The following is a 14,080-nucleotide window of genomic DNA, read 5'->3' as shown; positions in this document are numbered from 1 at the left end:
GGACTGATGTGAAATATGATGTTGATAGAAGTTTACAGTTGTCTTGCGTTTAAGGCCGCTAAAGCCAAAAAAGGCTCTGGGTTCAGTGCTGCAGGGTACAGCCATGCTGTCTCTCTGTGTGTCTATATATACACTCTGGCATTGCCCACAGGGCAGGATGGGAAGTGAAAGGTCCTGACGGGGGGCGGCGGTAGAGAGCTGCTTGACTGTTTCGTGCACACACTTGGGCCCCTCATGGGGTTATGGCCAAAAAGAGGTCCAATAGTCAGTAACAATTTTACTGTTGCTGACAGTTTGTGGCACTCCTTTACAACCCTCTGCTTTACATTTAGCAATGTAGCCAGATGTTCTCATAGCATCTGTCAAGTTGGAGTGTTTAATTTCTATTTTCTGCTCCATCCCAAATGTCTTTTCAGCATGCAGTAGCAGCTGCATGATTTCTTTATTTTTGATTTTTTTTTTTAATTTCAGGGAGATATTCAACAACTGCTGATTGTGGAGGACAGCGAGGCTGCTGCCAACTACTGTGTAAACTACATACCAGACTGTGACTCAGCTTTGCCCTATCACAGCCAAGCTCTGAACCTGCAGGAGGTCAGTACTGCCATTGAGAGGAGGTGATGCCTACTGGAAAAATGTTTGACACTTCAAACATTACAGTGAAGCCAAGCTTTTGGTGACCTTAAATAACCGTAGAATCCTGGCTTATGTTTTTGTCTGAACATGAAGGCCTGGAAATTTTAAAATGCTGTACATATTGTGTCATTGTCTTTTTTTCATAGTAGCCCAACATTGTGTATTAACGCTTAAGCAGTATCGTGAAATTCTCCTTCTTGCCCTAATGGCAGGTCTCTCTGGCTGCCAAACACTTAATTCACAGCCAATCAGTTAAAGAAGCAAAAGCACACAGCTACATGTTTCAAAGGTTCTGAGGGCTTTTAAAAAGAGACTTGGACGATTACCACAGAATAGGGCAAGTAAGTGTATCTTCTTTTAAATACAGCCAGCAGTGGAGCAGTTCTATGGTCAGATGCTCTTTTGGCAAAATAGACAGTGCCAGAAGCCCATAACTCAAATATGATATAATAGCTCTTCCTTTCCTTAAGGGATGTATCTGTCATAGACATAAATTACTGTATATGTCTTTGGTGCTGTATGAAAGATAGAGATAAGATGAAAGGAAGGAAGCAGCTGTGTGTGTCGGTTTCATGAACCACACGCAATGTTTTCTGTGTTTGTCTATTTTTTGTGCATATGCCACATGAACATAGGTGAAAAAATTATGAGTGCACAACTTGTTGAGCCAAGCCACTGATGATCATGTAAGAACGGTTCATTAATGGGACTGTGTGTCCATTTCGATAGTCATCCAGCTGGCTTTTAAAGAGCTACAGCTGAGCAATGAACTCTTGAGTCCAGAATATGTCAGCATCTGTCACTTCACTGACCTACTTCCCATCATTCTCCCTTACACGCTGAGCTTGTTTAAAAGTGGCTCTAATTCATGTCGCTGATGTCTTTTACAGACTTTGCCTACAACATCATTTTCAGGCAGGGGCCATTCCTAACACTGACATGTAACGGACGTCAGTCTGGAGCAGGGGTGGGCACTTAATTTTCCCAAGGGGCAACATGAGAGACTACGGCTGCTGTGGAGGGTGCAGTCCTTCACATTTGTTCACTTAGTAGAGAACACTTTTTGCATATAATTAACAAATTTGTAGCATTAAAGGCACTGTGACCTCTAAGCACACAAGTAAATATCAAGTAAATGTGTTTTTTTAGAATCTATATTTGTGTATTCCTTCTCATTTCATATTTTGCGTCAGGCTTTTATCAGCTCATTGGAACTTACAGTGGGCATCTGTAAGGGTGTCATGGGACCTGATTACATTTCTTGGCTTTCCTGAAGCAGGCTATTTCTATGATTTTCATTTACAGCAGTGTTTGTTTTTTTCTCCATCCTCCATCTATGTCCTCATCTTGCATTCTACTTTTTCATAAAAGACCTCCCAATATGGGTCTGTTGCCTTGATGCAAAGTGACCAGCCAGCTGAACAAAAGGAGGTCCCCAAAAAGGAGAAGAAAGGAAAAAAGGACAAAAAGAAGAGGGATAAAGACTCTAAAGGCAAACGTAGAAGGAAGGACAAGGGAGAGAGGGGATCCAGAAAGAAAAAACACGAAGAGGAAGCTCTGGAGGAAGGCTTCCTTAGAGTTTCCACAACACTGCCTCCATATCAAACCCAGGAAACTTTTCAGGCAACTAAGTTGCCAGAAATTAAGAGTACCCTAGAAACTACCATTCCAACTGATGTTTTCTACAAGACCTTCACGGAGATACCAACACATGAACCTGACTTCACAACTGAAGCCTCTACTTTCATACCTAGGACATTGCCTGTGTCAAAGGTTACCGAGGAGGTAGACAAATTTGCCTGTAGATGCTGTCCGTTCCAATCCCTCCCACTATTTGCAGCTCTAACCAATCACTCCCCTAATATTTAGAGAGCACCTCTTCCTCCTCTCACCTCCGCAATCACTTACCACCACTATGTATTTGTCTGTTTATAATTTGCACATAAACTAATTTGTCACACTCACACTGCTTCTGTTGCTGCAGCAGCCTCTCTCATGCTGTCACATGAATCTGATGTAGTCTGTCAATTAATAACACTGTAAACACTGTAATTAACTGCACACCTGTAAGCTTTTATCTTGGTTAACCAGTGTACTCCCATGTAATCCACCTGTTTTGCTAACATCTATGTGGTACAATGCAGTGTTTTTATTAGGCAGTGCATGGCACAGAGACATGCCCAGTGCCGCCTGGTTAATCTCTGCTCTGACTCACTTAAGTCTGTGTGCTCGCCTGCAGGAGGACACACCTGTAAGGGAACCAGTAGTGGAAGAGTATGAAGATGACCTTCTAGAAGACCTTTATCATAATCTCTCAGTTTCCACAGTAACAGTCGGCCCAAATGTTACTGAATATGAGGTAGGTTAAACGCAAACGCAAGAAATGTCTTCTGCACTGTGAGGTTATTTGGCTTTCACTACACCAGTCGCTAATAGTTTGTTATTCCTTAACAGATTCTTGAATATGAGGATTTCAAGAATGATACAGAGTTAGAGTATGAGGAGTATGAAATGTACGAGGATGGCTTTGACTTTGCAAAGCAGGAAAGGGCTCAGACATGGGATGGAGAGGTAAATCTCACAGTGACCTCATACATCAAGTGAGTGGTCATGCCTGTGTTAAGTGATTTCTGACAGTCCGCATCTTTTCATCTTTTACCCCTCCTCAGGGTAACCTCAGAGCAGAGAAAGGCCAGAAGGGAGAGCCAGCTATTCATGAACCGGTGAACTGTTACAGACTTTTAATGAATAGGCTAGTAGTTTGGCTATGAGTATGGAAAATAACTTGATACTCTCCATGTTTTTCTAGGGTACAATAGTGAAAGGACCCCCAGGGCTACCAGGGCCAGAGGTAAACAAATTCCACCTGAACTTTTCAGATGAGGTGCAAAATGCTGAGATTTTCAGTGTTAGACATTGTTATGCCTAACACTTGCACCTTAAGTTTTTGAACAGTAGTTAGTATGTAGAATTGATATGTATAGCCGATTATCGATTAAACGATTATTGCGTTTATGTAAGCAAATATGGACTAAATGTATCTTCCACAGGGGTCTCCTGGACCAGCTGGTCCAGTAGGACCTCCAGGACCCAGGGGAGATCCCGGTGACTTGGTGAGTGAGGTTTAGGACTTGGGTTCACTCATTAAATGTAGAGTGAATTAGTTTGACCTCAGTCTTTTCCATCACCTGTGAGACTCAACTCTGAATTTAACTGTGACCTTAATGTGAAACACATCCGCAGTATCAAGATGTCCTGGCTTGCTGAAATGAACCTGCAGGAGTTCAGGGATTCATTTTGGCTCACAAATGTTGTTGTCTATGATTCATCACAGAAAATATGCCAAATTACATACAGAGACACCAGCAGATGCTCTGTCATTTCCTAGTAGCAGAAAAAAAAACAAATTGAGTGGATGAATAAATGCTACTGCAACCACAAAGGAAAATTATCTTGCAGTTTTAGAGATAGAGTCGCACCTGAATCTTAATGAAACAAAGGCAAACTGACAAGCAGCACTAACAACATTCCTCCACCTTAGTGTTCACCTTGGCTTGATCTTTTGAGGAACTGCATCTGAACAGTTATTTAGTATTACATTTATTCATATCACAGGACAATTTGACACTTTTATAGAGATAGAATATTTACTGGATTATTTTAATAGCCTAATGTAAATGCAACAACCCTTCTTCTTCACAGATTACTTATCAGATCTTTACTTATCACATATAATGCTTTTGGATAGCTTAACTTTTATTCTAAGTATTACAAATGAAGATGTGAAAAGCATTATAGTGATACTCTACTGATGTTTATGCTCCAGCGTTTTGCCATGCTTTGACATAGACTTTCACGGACATTATCTTTAATGCACTATATAACACTTACTCAAGTCCACTTTGTCGACATATACTTCAGCAAATCATTAACACTTATTTTATTGGCTATTCTGAGCGTGTTGTTATAAGCAAAATTATTTACCCTTGAGATCACACAATTGTAAATATTTCTAATTATGTGTCACTGTTGGAAATGGTTTAAAAATTCAAGACTAAAGGCAACATTTGGAAAAATATCATTGATTTATTAAAATATTCATTCAGTAGTCAGAAAATATAAAACAACTCACACAATGTGTATACAGAATATAAAGTCTTGTGTGTGGATGTGCATGTGTGCGTTTGTGAGACAAGCTGTAGAAACAAAGCAACATTTATTTTTTCAAAGATTGGATTGTTTTCCTCTTCATCTAGCTTCCAAGTGTTTCTCTTACTTTCTCCCAGTGATATGCTGCACACACCATAGAACTTTCATGATTTTACAGGACATCTTCTTGACTTGCATTCATTTCACAAGCTAAGTCACAACTGGATCTTGTGACATTTTAACCCCTAATCTTAAAAACAAAACCCATCCTCTTAAAATTCTCTCAATCTCTACTCTCTCAATCTTACTCATTCACTCACTGCCAAGCTATTTTTCTTCCCTTTCCTGTCTTCACTTTTCAGGGTCCCCCAGGACGGCCTGGTCTTTCCGGGGCTGATGGGATTCCAGGCCCTCCAGGAACACTGTTAATGCTACCAGTAAGACCTTAAACACACTGAAACATGCCCACACAAACGCACAAAGAGTACACTTTTTCCACATGTGGTGCAGTAGTAAGACCACAAGGGGGGGCTGTGTGACTGAACTAGCTTTATGCTTGGGAAATCTGCAGTGAGTAGTGACTTCTTCTTGTCATTGCCTCCAGTTTCAGTTTGGAGGTGATTCCCAGAAGGGGCCAGTGGTGTCCCCCCAGCAGGCCCAAGCACAAGCTATATTGCAACAGGCCAAGGTATAGTTCAAAGAAGCAAATTCACAATACAACATTACTGCATACTGAGATTTAGTTCTCCATCAGAATATTTTTTAGCATGTAGCAAGTCAGTAGGTACATTCTTTAGCTTGCATAAAGCATAATGTTGTTTTTCTTTCAGATGTCACTCAGGGGGCCTCCAGGCCCGCTTGGTCTTATAGGGCGACCGGGCCCATTGGTATGAATCTCTCTCTCTGACCTTTATCAAATCTGCATCATATCTCAAGGGCTCCTACGTCCTCTACCCCCAGCTTTAAACTCTATCTGACCAAGCTCAATCTCATGTCACTCTCTCCCACCCTAACCTCATCATTACGCTTGCTCGGTATATTTAAATTGAGAAATTTGTCTGTATTTCCAAAAAACCCCCCCCCAAAAAACAACCAAAAAACCCCCAAGAGATGGAAAAATGAAACAATTTTTAGATGATTTATTTTCAGTTCATTCTTAATTTTTTGGTTTGGGTCTATATTTGAGGAGTATGTTTGTATACATGTATATACATTTGAAAAAGTTGAGTTTCCCCTCTTTGTCATGTCATGCATGACCTTTTATTTCCCAGGGTGATCCAGGTTCCTCTGGGCTCAAAGGAGAACGTGGAGAAAGTGGCTCTGCTGTAAGACTAGATATAATTTTTACCTCACGCCTACCTTGGATTATAGCCTCTTTATCTTTTTTGTCATGGTATTGATTTCCATTTGTCCTCTTGCCTTCCTTTTAACACCTTTTCCTATTTGTCTTGCTCTCTTCATTTGTCATGAAGGGACCACGCGGGTTGCCAGGCTCCCCTGGAATTAATGGGAGGCCAGGCAAGAGGGTGAGATATCTTAAATATTGGACATTTAAGTGCTGAAAACATTTATGTCTACAGCTTGTGTAAAAAGTATATTGTAGCGTAGAGTGGCCTACGGTGAATCAGATCTGGATGTTGTATCTCATAGGGCCGTGCTGGAGCGGACGGTGGTCGTGGCGCTCCAGGTGAAACTGGCACAAAGGTGAGTTTTTTGTAATTATACTGAACTGCCCTTCAAATGAGCTACACCCAGTACACACACATTTGGCTCTTCTACAATCTCGTTTAGATTGTGTGTTTGTGTGAATGCTGCATTGTAAGTTGTAGGACGATATTATTGTTGTTCCTGTTAACTTTACTTGAATTCATTGTCCTGTTTCCATGAACACAGTAACACACATGTTTAGGTGGCGAGGTCTTAAACAATAACAAACTATCTCCACTTGCAAGAGTAAGCCTTTAGGTGTCGAGTGTCCCCCAGCTTATTATACGTTACTGACAACAAGGCAACTCAATATATAAGAGCTGCAGGAAGCGCTTAGTAAATAACTCAGTCTTCCCTGATGTGTCTGACCGAACAGCAGAGTCTTTATCAGTCAAAGCAGCATTTTAGCAGACCTACAGCTAATCTTCACACTTTCTCTTCCCGATGCACAGTCTGAGCAGATGGGAGGCTCTGCCAGGGGAGACTTTCACTACAATTCTGCTAATGTTTACACATTACCATATGTGTGTGTTTCAGGGTTTAATGCACTTGGTTCTCTATTACTTTGCAGGGCGACAGGGGTTTTGACGGCCTCCCAGGTCTCCCAGGAAACAAGGGGCACAGAGTGAGTTACGTTTGGCTACTTGATACAGTCACTGTACTTCAAGCACTTAGTCATTCAGACACCAACATGATAACATAGCATGCATGAATACCTTACACATCGTATAGCAGATGTTTATTTCCATTATGTGACCGTAATGGTTGTTGTGACTTCTGTGATGACAGGGTGCACTAAAAAAAAGCATTCGCTATAAACAGAACATACCTAAACATCTTGAGGCTTGTTGCTAATGCTTTTTTCTTGTAGGGGGACAGAGGAAAGCCTGGTCCTCAGGGGCTTGTCGGGGAACCAGGAGAGAGGGTAAGTGTGCAATGCCTCTCAAAATTTAATTTCACGCTGAAAATAGTTTTTCTAATTTTTCTGTTATGGAAAGTTAAAGGGAAGGTCTTCACAGAGCATTAAATAAAACCATTTATTCAGTTAACCACGACATGTCGAAGCAGACTTCACAGTAGATGAAAGGTCTATATTATAACTTCCTGCTTTTTTTTATTTCCGCTTGGCTAGCCTGAGTTCATTTGGTAACTACATTTGCAAAATACATTAAAAAGCTAGCTAATACAACCCTGCAATAGAATTGAAAATATGAAAGATAGAAGCTCTGTCAGGATAGTATCAATTTATGCAAGCTGGCGGGTAAGGTTTGAGAGGGCGGTCTATTAGTCTTTGCTCAAAGATAGTTGAGCCTTATCTGTCAGGCAGTGAATTTCTTTAATGAGCTATTTCCACAGATTATGTCTCTGGGGATATAAATGTATCCCTGCCTAAGGTTGAGTAAGAAAGGCACACAAAATCTGTGTCGAATGTGTGTCCTTCCTTTTATTTTAGGGATCTAATGGACCTGTTGGGCCACGAGGGCAACCAGGCGAACCTGTGAGTATCCACATACAGAAAAATTAAATGTGATATTGTTTATATATGTAGTTACACATCACAGCATGTCTCTAATGAAAATATTTATTTTGTAGTGTTCCTCGACAGGATAAATTCTTGATTCAAAGGATGCATTAATCTAATCTGTGCTTTAAATGCTCTTTAATACAGAAATAAAATAAAAAACTAGGAAAACAGAAACCGATTTCTCCAGCAAACCCAGAGGGGATTGCCGGTGATTACTTTATTTAGCAGCTGACTGAAGTTTCTGCCCAAAGCATACAGCAGAACTTACACAAGTATAAACTGTGCTGCTTGTATTTCTCATGTACAGAAACACTGAACAATATTTTGCAATACACAGTGCCTAGTTAAAAACACTAGGACAGTCACACCTTATTAAAGTAACACTGTCACAGGGTTCACCTTTGCATTATAAATGAAAAGGTCACTGAAAAAAGGCATCTCAAATACAAATGTATAGCATTCTAGTTCTGTCATAGAGATTATACCTAGAGATTACTATAGGATCCCTGAAAGATTTTAACAGCACCACTGAAGAGGCTGTCGTTTTTGTGCATCTGCAGTGAACATTGGTTAATTGGTTATGAGTCACACTGTCTTTCTCCCCGTAGATGAGGTTAGGGCTCAGCAGGGTTCTGTCCCTCCAAATGGATCACTGAGTGCAGGAAGAAACGGAGCGCAGTAAGACATGTTGGGAAAACTGTGCTCAACTACAAAGTCGTAGGAGAGGAGAGGATTTAACTGTTGATGAGAGCGAGGAAGATAGAAAAAGTGACAGTAAGAGACAAACACAAGACAGAAATTTGTTTGGTGGTGAATGAGATAAGAGAGATGGAGTGAGGAAAGTGGAAAGAGAGAGTAGGAGAGAGAAGAGATAAAATCCTGGCCCGAATGATTATATTTCCATATCAATCACTTCCCAGGAGATCACAGATGTGGCTTTGGAACAGGTGGCTTGGCCAGCCTACAAAGAGGAAGGCTGACAAAAACAGAGCACACAAACACACTCATGCTAACAGGCTAGCACAGTCTCCGTGGCTAGCACATACAAAGCAGATGCATGCACACACACACCAAAGTGTATTATGTCTCTCCTTGTTTTTCTCCCTCTCCTTAGTTTTTATTCATGATTTAGTATTCCACTCTCATTCAGTCTCATCATGAATGCAGGCTAGCTGCTGACTATTTGCTGTGTTTTGTCTCCAGGGTCCTCGAGGTCTTGTTGGGCCAAGGGGGCCACCTGGCCCACCTGGGCAACCGGTAAGTCAACATCGACTGAATTACAGGATCAAAGCTATTCAGCTGCTTCAACTCTATAAAGGCCTCTCTATTGCATGAATCATCGATATGCAAGATGGACAAGAAAACTGTCGAACTATCTCCATATTTTGATCAAACTTTGACATTAAGTTTGCTGTTTTCTAACATTTATTGACATGCATTTTTTGTCAGGGAATTCAAGGAACTGATGGAGTACCAGGGTCAAAGGGCAACCCGGTCAGTCACATCTTCTCAAAACTACTATTATGTACCAATGATTACTGGCTTTATTTACACTAGAAAAATCATAGCAACTTAGGTTTAACTGCTAATGGAAATATTAACCAGTCATGTGATGTCAGCATACAACCATTGGACCAAGATCATGTGAGGACAGACTGTATGATCACCAGGGTTTCTTGTTCTTAGGGTCCAATTGGAGAGATGGGGCCCCCAGGTCAACAGGGGAATCCTGGAGTGCAGGTATTTCATCATCAGAAAAGTTACTTTGAGAGTTAATCGCCTCAGTATTACACAGTTGGCATCGAGAATGCATTTTCTGTGCATGAAGACTTGTTTCTTTGCATTGTTACTCCATCTCAAGGTTTACTTGCTCTTCTCTAGGTTTAAAAAGTATCTTTGGCCTTTTGGGCATATAAAAATTAATTATACATTTGCATGACTCAATAAAGGATTCAATATAAGAGGCTGTTTTGTTAGTTAACGAAAGGACTGTTTCAGTAGAAACAACATTTTGTACCCGACAGCAACAAAGTGTCATTTTAAAATGCTGTCAATGACATTACAGTCATGTAAAGAAGTGTTTGTCATATTTTCAGATAGATCCTATTATTATTCACGGCTCTTACATAAATGCACCATATTAAAACACACAGAGTCATGCAAATCTAGGCTCCCAGCCGTCTCCTAAACGCAACACTTAACTTGATTGATGCTTTGTTTTGGTGTAGGGCTTGCCTGGTCCTCAGGGTCCCATTGGATTGCCAGGAGAGAAGGTAGGTAGCATGTCTCTCACTTAATTTTAAAATTAAAGCTGTGCCCTTATGAACCCTGTCATCACACACTCAAAGGAGACAGGCTGAACAGGGGAGTATGACCAAGCCACTTCTGGCTCCCATTCAGGCAATGTGGAGCTAGACAAGAAATCAATACACAAGAAACACACACAGGCATAACAGACACCTGGGACAGTCTTGGGTGCTGCACATCATAAAGCCAGACTGATAAAAGAAATAATAAAGACTTGGTCACAAATACAATATGTAGCAGCAAAGTGGAAATTTTGTTCACTCAGTGATGAGTTGAGGTGTTATGCATCTGAAGCTTGACTCTAGTATTAATACCTCTTTATGTCCCATACAGGGTCCCCAGGGGAAACAAGGCATGCAGGGACTGCCAGGCATTGATGGACCTCCCGTAAGTAACACGCAAACCTGTGTCTGTGCACAACTTATATTCAGTATCAGAGTTTTCTACTGATGCACCAGTCACCATCAGCTGATGTACTGCAATCAGTTTAAACATAGCATTTATGTACAGATTTTAATAAATAAGCCTATTTATTAATTTTTAATAGTATCTAGACAAAGATACTAGCTTATGAAACAGAGAGAGTTGTTTACCTACTGCATCTGTTTCATTTTTAAGTTTAAATTCTAAAACTTCCTTTTTTTCCATTTTAAATCATCCTTTTTATATGTTTTTATTTTTTAATTTATCTGTAAAGCACTTTGAATCACCTTGTTGTTGAATTGTGCAATATAAATAAACTTGCCTTGCAAATTAAGCAAACTGTGTATGCATACAGCTGTTTGTATGTAGACACACACACACACAATGCAGAAAAGTAGGCAAGGATTAAATTGGCTAACCTACACTTTCTGTGGTTTGCCGGTAGGGGGACATAGGAGGCATTTTCTGAAATGGATCCAAGGATCCAAGGCAAGGCATTTTGAATAAAAGTCATTTTACAATGAAGTTTTTCTCATTTACAAGGATTAATTTTAGATGGAAGTCAAACACATTTTCATACATAATGGTTCTTGTATTACTTTTTTGCCAAACTTGGTGAGATATAATGGTGCTTCACTCTCAGCCCTGATGCAGCTTCCTGTTTTTCACTTTTCAAACAGAAATTCCTATGTTGAGGTGATATAATAATCATGTATTTTACTGATAAGTCAAACGGGTACTTTTGTTCCTGCTTAGGGTCACCCAGGAAGAGAGGGCCCCCCAGGAGAAAAAGGCATCCAAGTGGGTATCTGCATGTCTGAAGCTTGTCTATTGCAGTAATGGATCAAGATATCAAAATGCCAATGTCATATTTTTTTTTCCAAATCTACATCTGTGTATTAACATTAAGGCTTATCATTATGACCATTGTGTCCCTACAATGCCATCTTTATTATAAAAAAGCCTAAGTCCATTAATGTAAGCAGCATGCACTCAGATTCATCTGCTTGTCTTGTTTCCTTTTTGTCTGACAAGAGAAAAAGTCACTGAGTGCATTGTTTATCCATATCTAATAAGAGAATTGCCACTTTGCTGGCTACTTCTTATTTTAAAAAGAGTACTATAATAATGTTATATAATAATGTTATATTTTCATGTAGGGTTTACCAGGGGCTCAGGGACCAGTTGGTTACCCAGGGATTCGGGGAGTAAAGGTGAGACAATGATGGACAAGCTACATGAGTCTATGACTGACAGGTGACACATGGAAGGAGAGCACCTCAGTTCTCAAGGGGGCTGCCAATAGACAAATGAGAAGCATTTGATGGATAGAACAAATGTTACATACAGTAGTAAAGTAGTCCATTTTGACTGACTATGCTTTTGAAAGAGTGGAATAAAATATGAAGTTGTCGTAGAAAGGCTTTCTGCTTGGGTTTGGGTTTCTTAAATAATCCAGGGGAAGCCCTTGTTGGATTTTTTACCATGAAATGAATGTAATGCCAATAACTGCTGGAAAATGGATCAATTTTATGCAAAGAGAAAATCAATAGAGATTTACAGTTGTTTTATTTTAAGTTGATTCATTTGTGATAATACAGGTGAGTTGCATAATATATAAAGTCCAGAGTTTTTTTTTCTTGAATGTTGGTTTCTTAGTTTTCTTAAACTGGATGTTTTTGTTTTTCAAAGGGAGCAGATGGAGTTCGAGGTCTAAAGGGGAGCAAAGGAGAGAAAGTGAGTGACATAGATTGTGAACTTCTCTTTTTCTGCTGATGCCCAAACAATGGATTGCAACTATAAGGACACTTGACAAATTTTATCGTTATGATGGTGTTTAAAGTCCAGTTATTACCACTTCACAATGAATGACAGGGAGAAGATGGCTTCCCTGGGTTCAAGGGTGACATGGGTGTCAAGGGAGACATGGTGAGAGTGACATCTAATAACAAGCCTCTATGTTGTTTTCTCTTAGTTATTGTCTTTTGACTAAGATACATTTTTCTTACTTGCTTTCTGCTGTCATTAATGACTTCAGGGTGATAATGGAGTTACAGGTCCTCGTGGAGAAGATGGACCAGAGGGATCAAAGGGTCAAGCTGGACCCATAGGAGATACTGGTGCTTCAGGGATATCTGGCGAGAAGGTGGAGCTATTAAAAAAAAACAACAACAAACAAACATTTTTCTTCAAGATAGACTGCCAAAGAAGAAAACTTGTATCTAACTGAGCAGCGAAGTTATGTATTAGTTTTGCTTAGTTTTCAGTTATTTAACGACAAACCTTTCCTATAAAATCACAGTTTAAAATTTCACAAAAATACTGAACATATGGATTTTAATGGCCTTACATTTATTACGACGCATTATACCCCAGTCCTGAGGCGAAATTGCCACTGCACCGGTGTGCATGTATTAGCTATTAATCTTTATGTCATCACTTTATGCAGTAATACAGACATTGCGTGCTGGTTTGGCACAATAATAATGTGCAGTACATTATAAATATCTTGACTGGTTATGGGTTTTTCTATTTAATACTTGGCTTATTTCTTCCTTCTCTATTTTTTGTCTTTTCTCTCTCCAGGGTAACCTTGGAGTGCCCGGTTTGCCAGGATACCCAGGAAGACAAGGTCCTAAGGTGATTTAGTGTTGATGGGCTATTATGATCAGTTAATGTATCCCCTGGTCCTTTATCAGAGCTTTAAGAAGAAAGATGTGTGTCACTGGCTGGACTGTTTCCTGTCTGATTAAAAATAAAGGATGATGAATAGCATATTAAAAAAGGCTATTTTATTTATAGTTCATTAGTGACATCAATTCATTACATGTTGATGAATGGTGTGTTTAAGGCTGTGTTGAGCTCATGGATTAGATTTGCTTTAATTTGATACAGTAGTTAATTATAAGTTAATGAGACATTAGGGGTGATGTCTGATAAATGGAGGGCTGAGGCTGATTAACCTCTACTTGTGTCTCCAGGGATCACTTGGCTTCCCTGGTGTGGCCGGGGTCCCAGGAGAGAAAGGACGAAGGGTGAGAGCTATATGAACATTTTAATACACATTACATTCTGACATTCACACGATTTGCATTTACATTTATTATGTAGGGGATATGTATTGAAGTAACTGACTGATGAATACTTGTTACCCTTTACAATGCAGGGCCCAGCTGGTCAGCAAGGCACCGGTGGGCAAAGAGGTCCTACTGTGAGTACAGCTTTAGGTGCCCTGCCTACACACCATTTTATTTTAATATAGAAACCTAAGTATACTCAGTCTAATTATATATGGTATATCAATGTGATAACTTGTGACTCACACGGTTACAT

General features: G+C 39.9%; 1 protein-coding gene across 3 annotated transcripts in view; it reads left to right on the top strand.

Moving 5' to 3' along the window:
• col5a3a (collagen, type V, alpha 3a) overlaps positions 1-14,080 on the top strand; it is a 44,660-nt gene that overhangs the window by 14,904 nt on the left and 15,676 nt on the right. For 2 of the 3 annotated variants that reach the window (XM_005939872.3, XM_042218660.1), the window contains exons 5-33: positions 472-594; positions 2,008-2,421; positions 2,876-2,995; positions 3,091-3,207; positions 3,306-3,359; positions 3,446-3,487; positions 3,687-3,749; positions 5,148-5,222; positions 5,390-5,473; positions 5,616-5,672; positions 6,057-6,110; positions 6,258-6,311; positions 6,436-6,489; positions 7,064-7,117; positions 7,364-7,417; positions 7,946-7,990; positions 9,221-9,274; positions 9,467-9,511; positions 9,704-9,757; positions 10,246-10,290; positions 10,658-10,711; positions 11,504-11,548; positions 11,908-11,961; positions 12,440-12,484; positions 12,623-12,676; positions 12,786-12,893; positions 13,334-13,387; positions 13,729-13,782; positions 13,914-13,958. In XM_005939872.3, coding sequence (XP_005939934.1) covers positions 472-594; positions 2,008-2,421; positions 2,876-2,995; positions 3,091-3,207; positions 3,306-3,359; positions 3,446-3,487; positions 3,687-3,749; positions 5,148-5,222; positions 5,390-5,473; positions 5,616-5,672; positions 6,057-6,110; positions 6,258-6,311; positions 6,436-6,489; positions 7,064-7,117; positions 7,364-7,417; positions 7,946-7,990; positions 9,221-9,274; positions 9,467-9,511; positions 9,704-9,757; positions 10,246-10,290; positions 10,658-10,711; positions 11,504-11,548; positions 11,908-11,961; positions 12,440-12,484; positions 12,623-12,676; positions 12,786-12,893; positions 13,334-13,387; positions 13,729-13,782; positions 13,914-13,958 — 2,175 coding nt within the window. The remainder of the gene's footprint in view (positions 1-471; positions 595-2,007; positions 2,422-2,875; positions 2,996-3,090; positions 3,208-3,305; positions 3,360-3,445; positions 3,488-3,686; positions 3,750-5,147; positions 5,223-5,389; positions 5,474-5,615; positions 5,673-6,056; positions 6,111-6,257; positions 6,312-6,435; positions 6,490-7,063; positions 7,118-7,363; positions 7,418-7,945; positions 7,991-9,220; positions 9,275-9,466; positions 9,512-9,703; positions 9,758-10,245; positions 10,291-10,657; positions 10,712-11,503; positions 11,549-11,907; positions 11,962-12,439; positions 12,485-12,622; positions 12,677-12,785; positions 12,894-13,333; positions 13,388-13,728; positions 13,783-13,913; positions 13,959-14,080) is intronic. The other variant, XM_005939873.3, reaches the window with a different exon arrangement.

The sequence above is a fragment of the Haplochromis burtoni genome, unplaced genomic scaffold, assembly GCF_018398535.1.
Source record: "Haplochromis burtoni strain Fernald_Lab_line unplaced genomic scaffold, NCSU_Asbu1 Contig_21, whole genome shotgun sequence".
Lineage (NCBI taxonomy): Eukaryota > Metazoa > Chordata > Actinopteri > Cichliformes > Cichlidae > Haplochromis > Haplochromis burtoni.
Note: the sequence above shows the minus strand (reverse complement) of the source record. Positions and strands in the feature narration are given on the sequence as shown.